Source organism: Haliotis rubra, unplaced genomic scaffold, assembly GCF_003918875.1.
Source record: "Haliotis rubra isolate DU_JTF1 unplaced genomic scaffold, ASM391887v1 Scf156, whole genome shotgun sequence".
In the NCBI taxonomy this organism is placed as follows: Eukaryota; Metazoa; Mollusca; class Gastropoda; order Lepetellida; family Haliotidae; genus Haliotis; species Haliotis rubra.
Window position 1 is genome coordinate 1,486,909 of NW_025765514.1, and position 12,301 is coordinate 1,499,209.

At 40.7% G+C, this 12,301-nt stretch overlaps 1 protein-coding gene and 1 long non-coding RNA gene across 3 annotated transcripts in view; one reads left to right on the top strand and one right to left on the bottom strand.

Annotated features, from left to right (window-relative positions):
* Positions 1-2,149, bottom strand: part of LOC124270959 — a 65,440-nt gene extending 63,291 nt beyond the window's left edge. Inside the window, exon 1 of the long non-coding RNA XR_006896911.1 lies at positions 2,006-2,149. This is a non-coding gene — a long non-coding RNA (uncharacterized LOC124270959). The remainder of the gene's footprint in view (positions 1-2,005) is intronic.
* Positions 2,150-2,390: 241 nt separating this feature from the next.
* On the top strand, positions 2,391-6,842 carry LOC124270960 (activating transcription factor 3-like). Of its 2 annotated transcripts, none has more exons than XM_046706028.1 (4): positions 2,391-2,599; positions 3,828-4,258; positions 4,678-4,785; positions 5,177-6,842. In XM_046706028.1, exons 2-4 carry the CDS (start codon positions 3,830-3,832, stop codon positions 5,315-5,317), a joined length of 678 nt encoding a protein of 225 aa, XP_046561984.1. In that variant the 5' UTR covers positions 2,391-2,599; positions 3,828-3,829; the 3' UTR covers positions 5,318-6,842. The 2 variants fall into 2 exon arrangements, with proteins under 2 accessions (XP_046561984.1, XP_046561986.1); XM_046706030.1 differs by lacking the exon at positions 2,391-2,599 and adding an exon at positions 3,099-3,211.
* Positions 6,843-12,301: the final 5,459 nt, after the last annotated feature.

The following is a 12,301-nucleotide window of genomic DNA, read 5'->3' on the forward strand; positions in this document are numbered from 1 at the left end:
CCCTTACAGAAGTTTGTACACAGTTGCCTCGTTCAATCCGAAACAGGCATTCCCTTACAGAAGTTTGTACACAGTTGCCTCGTTCAATACGAAACAGGCATTCCCTTACAGAAGTTTGTACACAGTTGCCTCGTTCAATCCGAAACATGCATTCCCTTACAGAAGTTTGTACACAGTTGCCTCGTTCAATCCGAAACAGGCATTCCCTTACAGAAGTTTGTACAGAGTTGCCTCGTTCAATCCGAAACAGGCATTCCCTTACAGAAGTTTGTACACAGTTGCCTAGTTCAATCCGAAACAGACATTCCCTATCTTTTCGAGGGCCTTTCATTCGCCCACCGAAGTTGAACAGTACTATATATTGTTTAATATTTTTCGCTCCGCTGCTGTTCTCATTTTTTATATTTCTTAGATAAAATAAGCTGCCACGCTTCCCAACAGAGCAATGTGATTAACCTTTTTTCAGTTCGATAATCAAAATGCAAAATATTACCTTCTCTGTCTTCAGGAAATACGGTCCAACAGGACCCTCGTATATACCTAAAGGTACGACTTAAAAACTAACATATCATTTTTTTCATATTTCCTCTGCTTTAATCCATTAAATTCTATCAAACTGATACTTTCGTGTTTTACATCAGTTGATGAATATTTACCAGCATTTTCTCACAGTAACATGTCCTCTGCTCAAAATGACGAACTATACAAGGGTGAACATTTATGAATGTCAATTTCTGTAATATGAGAGACACGACATTTCGGAGTACACGTATATTCTTTCTCCTTCATCAAACCTGACGAAATATACTGTACTGTACACGCAAAATGAAAGACCCGTTTCATCATAATCATTTGTTCTCAGCTTTCATTGAATGTACAGAATATATGACGAAATTGTGTACCAGGTCATACGTTATACATCTCTGAACATATCGCCCATATCCGATAATACCACACGCATTAAACAACAATTTGCCTGTTTTACAAGCTGTTCCCAACAAAAGCCTGTTCGCGCTGAGTGATCACGTGATCAGGTAACTAGAACAAGGGGAATCCCCTGTCAATAGACACCGGACACTGAGCATGCGCGAAGATAAGCCGTGAGTCAGATAATGTTCATAGCTATTTATAAGGTATTACAAATTCCACGTGGAATGCCGTCATCCTCCACGCTGTGTGTGAATTGTCTCAACATTGGCTGTCATTCAGATCTGATTCCATGACCTTAGTACCATGGTAACATTGATTACAGAATAATCTTCACGTGCCTATTACATTGTCTGTATTTACCACAAATAACCATGGCGACAAACAGAATATCAGGTTTGCTTTGCATGATCGCCAAAACAATAACATAAACAACTGGTCACAATGTATACATCATCATAACTATAGAATAAACAAGATATACATTACATACCGGTATAAGCACAGTATTTGTAAAAACTATCACAAATAATCAAACAAGCAGCTTGAAGAAACCATTTGCTAGCACGTAAAAAAAAACATCACATACAGTACAATTAGATGAGAAGTAAGCATAATGTTTAAACTACCCTGAAATAATAAAATAACGATTAAATCATGACACAGTTTATCTGATTAATAATGAACAACAAATCTTGAACAACCAAAACATACAGCCATGCATGCAAGTCTCGTCAAGTATATAGATATATATCACATTTTTGGTATGAGGGTATTCGACTATTCATATTAAACATTGAACGGCATGAAATAAATACATAAGCAATTATTAAAGCAGGTGATAAGTAAAAAATATTACCTCTGCCATCCTAGCTATGGTATCCATCTAATGCTGTGGGACATATAGAGTTAGGGACGATATGGGCGTCCATACAAGCATTAGTCACCCAGTCTCGGTGTGTCATGCCCAAATTTCCCTAAACATTGCCCATAAACAGGATGTCAACAATGGCTCGCAATGCACGTGGCATGGAATGACCCATGGAATTGAGAATGTCTTGGTTTGAAAATTACTCACCACTTTGATTCAGGAGTAGGGAACGAAGATGCAGGAGTAAATATAATTATTGGTTCTGCTTGAGTGTAGTGTATGACCTTCTTTTACCTGTATGACTAAGTCATTCATGATAGTGAGTCACTTCGGCCAACATGACACTGACGAGCCGGCCGCTAAATACAAACATGCCCGCTAGAACGCGGAAAAATTAGTTTCAATTTCCCTAAATAAATCAGCATCATGTGTTGGTGTGATTTGAGAAAGGAGAACGGGGGGAAGACGATAAGATGTTAATTGCAAGTCTTTTTAAAATATTATGGGTGTATTTGTCGTTTATTCAAGTGCGAATCCATGACCTAGTTTGTGACGTCATATCACCAGTTTGGTCACGTGGGGTATGGCTCTAGTGCTGTAAATAGCAGCGTGTTCCCCGAGTATAAAACCGCAGGCCGCGTCGGCTGGTGTCTAGATTATACTCTTATCCTCGTCCTGTAGCGCATGTCAGCTGTATTTTATTCAATTTCCTCCATCGTTGTTCTTTCCTTAACAACTGGACTGAATTTACTGTGCTTTCTGTACACGTTTAACACCAGCGAATGTTCTAGAAAATAACAGGTGAGTTTTGTTTATACATGCCACGTGATTTAGCGTAGGCGGTTGGACATAGCTACAGCAGGAATGTCAGTGATGAAATTGTCAACAACATGACTTTTACTTATAACTGAATATACTTCATATTTGGTTGACATGGTATTGTGAATACAGTTCGTATAGTGTATTTTGCTACAGCGATAAGCCGTTTCCATTGAACGCAAACGAAGCGAGTAAAATTGGATTGCGAAATACTACTGAACATTATCCCGCTGTTGTGTTGACTACCATTGTTTAGTGTGTGAAATTGTTATCTGATATCATAAACGTATAGATAGCCCAGCTGTGGAGTGCTTCTGTACCGTGTAAGTCGAATACTGGTGTTGCAAAATACAATTTTGAGTTCACATCATAGTCTCAAATTACGCTCTGGCTGAACCGGCTCATTCATAAGTCGAGTTGTGTCGACGTCAGCATGTCTGATTGCGCAACTCGGCCAGGAAACCCTTTCACCCACCCAATTCCAGTCACTGGACCGTGTGTGCTTAGGATGGGGCACCTGTCAGACCACCGTCACGTGCTAGAGCCCCGGGGTCAGAAGGAATGAATCCCCGAACCCCGGTACTTGCGTTGCTTGTAGGTTAACACTGGGTCCTTATCGGCTGAGCTCAAAGGGTTTATTCATTTTTCACAACTGTACGTTGTAAACGCGGGCTGCTTATTTAGTTTATTTACAACTGAGATGTGTTTGGGGTTGTTTTGTTTTTTTATGTCTTTAATATTACAGTTCATTCAGAACACAACCTGGGAGGGGTTGGGAACCCCTCCCCAGGGTCCTCTTACCCCGTACACCCTTACCTTACCAAATTTCAATGATATATTTCTTTTAGAGACGGTTTAACAAATACGTGAGTGGTTTTTTTATGTCGTTTTCGGGATTTTGCTGTGGTTTCACTTCGAAGATAACAAGTAGCTATAGAGGCCTTCACACGTGTTATCCAAGTTGTGATTCGAACCAGGGTGTTAGGCAGTGGGGTAGCCTAGTGGTTAAAGCTTTGGCTCGTCACGCTGAAGACCCGGGTTCGATTCCCCACATGGGTACAATATGTGAAGCCCATTTTCTGGTGTCCCTCGCCGTGATATTGCTGGAATATTGCTAAAAGCGGCGTAAAACTATACTCACTCACTTAGGCTACCAACTTATCCTATGCAGATTTGGGGCATTATACATATCTGTTTCTGTTGTCAACAGTTATGAGGGAAACATTGGCGTTTGAGCTGCTGACATCCATCATGAACGACGACTGGCGAGCTGATTCTCCCATTCCCTCCACCTCCAACGACACCGTTGAATCCATCGTCAGCTTCGGCCATGAGGAGCTGAGACTTGACACCAGCGAAGTGACCATCGACCCCAGCTATGAAGAGACGTTACAGAGCTTATACAGTGAAGACGACTCCCAGTCTGACCCTTTGTGGAACCCGAACTCAACATCCGACGCCAGCTCAACATTTGGGGGAGATAACTCTCTGGACTTCCTGTCACAGGACAGTTTCCTGGATGCGTCTGTTACTGATGTTGTCAAGGGGTCGTTGAAGTCTCGTATTCATGCCAAACGACTTGCATCAGGTCAAGAGGAGATCATTGTAGACTTGGAAAGACCAACCTCTCCAAAAGAACCGGTACGTTTAAATATACATATCCTGAAAATAAGATATGTCCCGACAAGTTCCTTTATGTTCTTTGAATGTATGAAACTACCACCCTGACATTCGATGTCGATGTACTATAGAATTTCAGTAGAGTGGTGCTTTTCTGAGTTGAGGGGTCAGTAAATCAACAATAGTAGAGAATATTTCAAAAGCAAATATATAATTACGACAAAGAAGCCCCGGCCTGAAAGTAGTATTGCAAACTGTCCATATTATTCCTCACGTTTTGATCTTTTGTTTTTGTCTGCGAGGAAGATGATAGCCTTCCACGCGTGTTCTGTCCAACTCATCTAATTTGCAACTCATATTATCACTTACTGCTTCTATCAACGTCCTTAGATGTTTCTACCGAGTAAGCTGTTTCCACAATGCAGCCATGTTTGTTTCAGCTGACAGAAGAGGCACTACAGCTGCACCTGGAGCGGAAGGAGAAAAATAGGGTGGCTGCGCAGAAGTGTCGGAACAAGAAACGGGAGCGCGCAGATCATCTGGAAAATGTAAGTAAATGTAGATCCTTTGTTGATGCCATGTGACAAACATTTCTCGCTATTTCAAGGAGGTGGAATCATAATTTGTTTGTGGAAAGTGAATGCGTTTTAATTCTGTATTATGATTAATAGCTGTATTACGACTATCTATGAATAGTCGAGTCTGGATCTGACAACTTTTTTTTGAAAGCATGACAGGAAAGGGTGCATTGTCATAAAGTCATCCAGGAGATGTTACGCCCTGTCAACATTATATTTGTTTGGAAGAGCATAGTGTAGAGTAGGGACCTCAACCACCGTATAATGGATCATTGGAAGTAGGTATTAGAAGCTTTGTGGATAGGGAACATCCCATTTTTTTGTCAAACGTGACTTTATGGTTTGGTGTATTTGTCAACAGGACATTAACCGCCTGGAGAACAAACAGGACCACCTGAAGGAAGAGATTCAGCGTCTGCAGGACGAGAGAGAACATTTGGAAGAAGTCATCAACATCCACAGTGTCGTCTGCCCAAAGATCAGGAAGATCTCCGACTCCTAAGACTCTGAAGGTCAAGGTCATGAACATTTTCAGGCAGTGTCTGATCTAACCTTGTCCCCAACAAGGCGACATGAACTATAGCTCAACTGGCAGCACATCTGTGACGCTAGAAACTATATGACGACTCGTATCTATGATAGTTTGTAGTTACCAGGTAACAAGGAAGACAGAAGATTGCGTATTCCATAGAAGGAACATTTGGTGGCGAGGTGTCTCTTCTGTGGCTACAGGGGCATAGTCTGCCTTGTAATGGTTGTCACTGGAGACACTAACAGAACTAACATGGTGTTTAGTACAATAGACGGGTACTCGCCTTGTATTGATGGTTATATATACACCCCTGTGTATTTGACAAGCCAGTAAACAGTACTTAACAGGGTTTAGACGATACGCCAAGTACCCAGTACTCTGAGGGGCATTATAGACTGAGGCATGCGTTTATGTAATCTATGTGTCTAGTTTTAGGGTTAAATGCATGGGGACATATTGGATTGAAGATATGGATTCTGGATTAATGGCATAGTCAATTCTGGATAAAAGACAGTTCATAGGAATACTGGATTACAGACAAGATATAATTAAAGTTAAAGTGTAGAGGAATATAGAAGTGGTTTTATATTCGTTAAAGGTTTAGGAGTTCTGGATGAGAGTCATCAGGTAGAATTACTTCACAAGATGCAAAAGACAAAAGTCATTCAGTTGTGTTGCGCCAGTTGCAATAGTCTGAGAAACAGGTTCAAAAAGAAATATGAAGGAAGCCATTTAAGACCTTCAAGCCTTGTGTAGCCCATGTCTTAATTAGGAGTTATTAATATTTTATATCTTTGTTGATTGAGCGCTCAACTATTACTTCAGTGAAGGTCTTCATGAACGAAGTAGTGCCTTACTCTGGAAGAGGCAGACCGACAGTTGACCTATGCAAGATTGTGGTGCCATGTTTTTGGTATTTGTTTTTGTATTTTGTGAAACTAGTGTCAGCTGTAACCAAGAATTTAATAGCATATACCCGTACTCGATCTGTGTAAGACTTGCCAACTGTTTTATCATCATCATTCATCTTATTTCCATTTGAGAAAGAAATCGTAGTTTTTTTACCCTTTGAAACATTCGTCGGAATCTCTGGGTAATACTCCCTACAAGTGCCGGCCCTGCTGTCCGGAGATGGGGACGAGGGTGGTATGTCGTCATTACCCGACCCCCGACCCTCGAACCACCCGACAGGTTGAGAACGTGAACGAGATTGAGCGAATCAGTGTGTTTGAAGAATCGCGTGGTACGTGACAAGAATGACTCCATGGCTGTTACGACGGTGTCAGAACTTGAAAGATTTAAGAACGAAGAAGAGTAGGCTCAAATAGACTATGAAAGATGTGAGATCGACGGTTGTATTTTTTCTATTTATGAATGTATGTTAAGATGGCTTCTCTGTCTGAGCGTGGTGTCACGTAGGTTGAATATGAACGGTGTTATCATTGTGTTGATGTTGTTATATGTTTGTTTTAAAAATATAAAATTGTTTCTATTATGTTTGTTTTCTTGTGTTTATCTATTCTGTATCTACATGTCATTCAACAATTTTGTGTGTTGGCTGATACGGACGACGGTACAGATTTGTCCATGATCTATGCGGAAAAGTCCGACCGCAGGCACGAATGCCTTCAACCCTCATTTGGTGCAGATACTAAAGAATGATGTCATACAGACCCACTGTCAATGTTGCACATATTATATGCACGTATATATATACTATGTACTGGTTAGAGCGTCCGCCCGGAGAGCGGAAGGTCGCGGGTTCGATCCCCGACCGCGTCATACCAAAAGACGTTAAAATATGGTACTGTTGGTCCCTGCCTGGCGCTTGGCATTAATGGGTACAACAAGGACTGGTCGGCTCGGAGTCAGTATAATGTGTCTGAGTGGGGTATTCATGCTTCACTGCGGCATGGTATCTCAATGGGCTAGCACTATAAAACCAGCTTCAGTCTGGGCTAGTACAAGTACCCGCACATAGACATACACACGCATGCGAGTCGTCATATTAGCGATATATTCTCAAGTACGACGTTAAACCCAATTCCATCTCACCTCACACATACTAAGATAATATGCTTTCAACCTCACTCAGAGTGGTACAGGTACTAAGATACATATACTTTCAATCTCATAGAGAGTGGTACACATACTAAGATAATATACTTTCAACCTCACTGAGAGTACACATACTAAGATACATATACTTTCAACCTCACTGAGAGTGGTACAGGTACTAAGATAATATACTTCCAACCTCACTGAGAGTGGTACAGGTACTAAGATACATGTACTTTCACCCTCACTGAGAGTGGTACAGGTACTAAGATACATATACTTTCAACCTCACTCAGAGTGGTACAGGTCCTAAGATACATATGCGTTCAACCTCAGTCAGAGTGGTACACATACTAAGATTCATATACTTTCAAACTCAGTCAGAGTGGTACATATACGAAGATACATATACTTTCAAACTCACTGAGAGTGGTACAGGTACTAAGATACATATACTTTCAACCTCACGCAGAGTGGTACACATACTAAGATTAATTTACTTTCAACCTCAGTCAGAGTGGTACACATACTAAGATTCTTATACTTCCAACCTCACTCAGAGTGGTACAGGTACTAAGATACATATACTTTCATCCTCAGTCAGAGTGGTACACATACTAAGATTCATTTACTTTCAACCTCACTCAGGGTGGTACCCATACTAAGATACATATACTTTCAACCTCACTGAGAGTGGTACACATATACTTTTCTAAGATTCATACTTACTTTCAACCTCACTCAGGGTGGTACACATACTAAGATACATATACTTTCAACCTCACTGAGAGTGGTACACTGAGAGTGGTACACATACTAAGATACATATACTTTCAACCTCACTCAGAGTGGTACAGGTACTAAGATACATATACTTTCAACCTCACTCAGAGTGGTACACATACTAAGATTCATATACTTTCAACCTCACTCAGAGTGGTACACAGGTACTAAGATACATATACTTTCAACCTCACTCAGAGTGGTACAGGTACTAAGATACATATACTTTCAACCTCACTCAGAGTGGTACAGATACTAAGATACATATACTTTCAACCTCACTGAGAATGGTACAGGTACTAAGATACATATACTTTCAACCTCACTCAGAGTGGTACAGATACTAAGATACATATACTTTCAACCTCACTCAGAATGGTACAGATACTGAGATACATATACTTTCAACCTCACTCAGAGTGGTACAGATGCTCAGATACATATACTTTCAACCTCACTCAGAGTGGTACAGGTCCTAAGACACATATACTTTCAACCTCAGTCAGAGTGGTACAGATGCTCAGATACATATACTTTCAACCTCACTCAGAGTGGTACAGGTCCTAAGATACATATACTTTCAACCTCACTCAGAGTGGTACAGGTACTAAGATACATATACTTTCAACCTCACTCAGAGTGGTACAGGTCCTAAGATACATATACTTTCAACCTCACTCAGAGTGGTACACATACTAAGATACATATACTTTCATCCTCACTCAGAGTGGTACAGGTACTAAGATACATATACTTTCAACCTCACTCAGAGGGGTACAGATACTAAGATAATATACTTTCAACCTCACTGAGAATGGTACAGGTACTAAGATACATATACTTTCAACCTCATTCAGAGTGGTACACATACTGAGATACATATACTTTCAACCTCACTCAGAATGGTACAGATACTGAGATACATATACTTTCAACCTCACTCAGAGTGGTACAGATGCTCAGATACATATACTTTCAACCTCACTCAGAGTGGTACAGGTCCTAAGACACATATACTTTCAACCTCACTCAGAGTGGTACAGATGCTCAGATACATATACTTTCAACCTCACTCAGAGTGGTACAGGTCCTAAGACACATATACTTTCAACCTCACTCAGAGTGGTACAGATGCTCAGATACATATACTTTCAACCTCACTCAGAGTGGTACAGGTCCTAAGACACATATACTTTCAACCTCACTCAGAGTGGTACAGATGCTCAGATACATATACTTTCAACCTCACTCAGAGTGGTACAGGTCCTAAGACACATATACTTTCAACCTCACTCAGAGTGGTACACATACTAAGATACATATACTTTCAACCTCACTCAGAGTGGTACATATACTAAGATACATATACTTTCAACCTCACTGAGAATGGTACAGGTCCTCAGATACATATACTTTCAACCTCACTGAGAATGGTACATATATGCTAAGACACATATACTTTCAACCTCACTCAGAGTGGTACAGATGCTCAGATACATATACTTTCAACCTCACTGAGAGTGGTACAGGTCCTCAGATACATATACTTTCAACCTCACTGAGAATGGTACAGGTACTAAGATACATGTACTTTAAACCTCATTCAGAGTGGTACACATACTGAGATACATATACTTTCAACCTCACTCAGAGTGGTACAGATACTCAGATACATATACTTTCAACCTCACTGAGAGTGGTACAGGTCCTAAGATACATATACTTTCAACCTCACTCAGAGTGGTACACATACTAAGATACATATACTTTCATCCTCACTCAGAGTGGTACATATACTAAGATACATATACTTTCAACCTCACTCAGAGTGGTACACATACTAAGATACATATACTTTCAACCTCACTCAGAGTGGTACATATACTAAGATACATATACTTTCAACCTCACTCAGAGTGGTACACATACTAAGACACATATACTTTCAACCTCACTCAGAGTGGTACATATACTAAGATACATATACTTTCAACCTCACTCAGAGTGGTGCAGGTCCTAAGATACATATACTTTCAACTTCACTCAGAGTGGTACACATACTAAGATACATATACTTTCAACCTCACTCAGAGTGGTACAGGTACTAAGATTGATATACTTTCAACCTCACTCAGAGTGGTACAGGTACTAAGATTGATATACTTTCAACCTCACTCAGAGTGGTACAGGTACTAAGATACAGATATAGATATAGATATATATAGATACACACACACACACACACACCATACAAGCATATACATAAAAACACGGACGACAGTCACACATACACAGACACACACACACACATAGTCTGTCTCACAGTCCCTGAACCACATTAATTTCCTTACTGCCAAGCCCCCTTTGCAGTGCTAAAGCCCTAATTAAGGCAAGTCTTGATTTCCTCAGGTTCTGAATCTCTGGTCTTCCTAGGGCTCCTTTTCAATATAAATGGGCTTGTTTGTTACTATCAAAATTATATATATTCAGAGACTAAGCCTTAGTCTAACACACACACACACACACATGGGTATACACACGTTAACATCATTCTCTCAACATTCTCTGTCTCTCTCTCACACACACACACACACACACACACACACACACACACACACACACACACACACACACACACACACACACATCTCCATTACACACATTCATTTCAGTAACTGACAGGCCAGTGAGTTATTACTTCAGTTTCAACGTTATATGAGTTCAAGATTTGTACCTGTTTGTTGATCACATTAACGACAATTGATTCAAAATGCTGGAGGCAAATTATTCTGTACACTCACACCACGCTGTCAGAGATCTGATACAAATACTACATTCATACTGGTACAGGTCTTTCGTTCAACACAAGTATGTACCCTTGACAAGGCAACATACTGGGCCGGTGTCGACACATTCAGCAGGACGACACGTGCCCGCCCTCTCCTTCCCTCTGCCACCTTCCTCATTGTGTAAACTCAACGCTCCGCTGCCTGGTCACAGAAGATCCTTCTTATTCGTGACGTCACGGGATCTCGTGACTGTTATTGATCAACAGCTGTTTTGTTATACATAATAGGGGCACTAACTCAGCATATATTCCAGACTATCGGTGACTGAACATGGCGGTGAAGTACAAGGTACCACGTGACGGATCTGTGTACATGCAACCAGGCGGGTAATACATATCACACAGGTGTACAGAAACTGTAGTATTTTCCTCCTACATTTCGACAAAGGTATATATAAACACGTTTTACATCAGCAGCTGGTAATGATTCATGAAGTAAATAGCTTTCTTTATATTCAGCCCGATATTCAAACAATATCGGTAGAGTCTACTGCAGTGAGACCATGTTTTCCCGATGGTTATGGTGAAATACCAACATACTAACAGACACATACACGAAAAGACACAGACGCGTACACAAAAAACGTACACACATTTACACACACACACACACACACACTCACTCAAATACACACATTTACACACACTCACACACATTTACACACATAAACAGACCACGTACACACTAAGACACACACAAAACACACACACATACAGACACAACACACACAGACAGAGACAACACACACAGACACAGCTACACACATACAAACACAGATACACACATACAGACACAACACACACAGACACAGATACACACAGACAGAGACAACATACACAGACACAGATACACACATACAGAGACAACACACACAGACACAGATACACACATACAGACACAGATACACACATACAGACACAGATACACACATACAGAGACAACACACACAGACACAGATACACACATACAAACACAGCACACACAGACACAGATACACACACAGACAACATACACACACACAGACACAGCACAGAGACAACACACACACACAGATACACACATACAAACACAGATACACACATACACACACAGATACAGACAGAGACAACATACACAGACACAGATACACACATACAGAGACAACACACACAGACACAGATACACACAGACAGACACAGATACACACATACAGACACAGATACACACATACAGACACAGATACACACATACAGAGACAACACACACAGACACAGATACACACACA

Bases quoted from the DNA above. Each gene is read 5' to 3' on its own strand.
- LOC124270960 (XM_046706028.1), top strand. From the start codon at position 3,830: ATGAGGGAAACATTGGCGTTTGAGCTGCTGACATCCATCATGAACGAC. The intron at 4,259-4,677 runs GTACGTTTAAAT...TGTTTGTTTCAG, and splicing joins CAACCTCTCCAAAAGAACCG to CTGACAGAAGAGGCACTACA. The intron at 4,786-5,176 runs GTAAGTAAATGT...ATTTGTCAACAG, and splicing joins GCGCAGATCATCTGGAAAAT to GACATTAACCGCCTGGAGAA.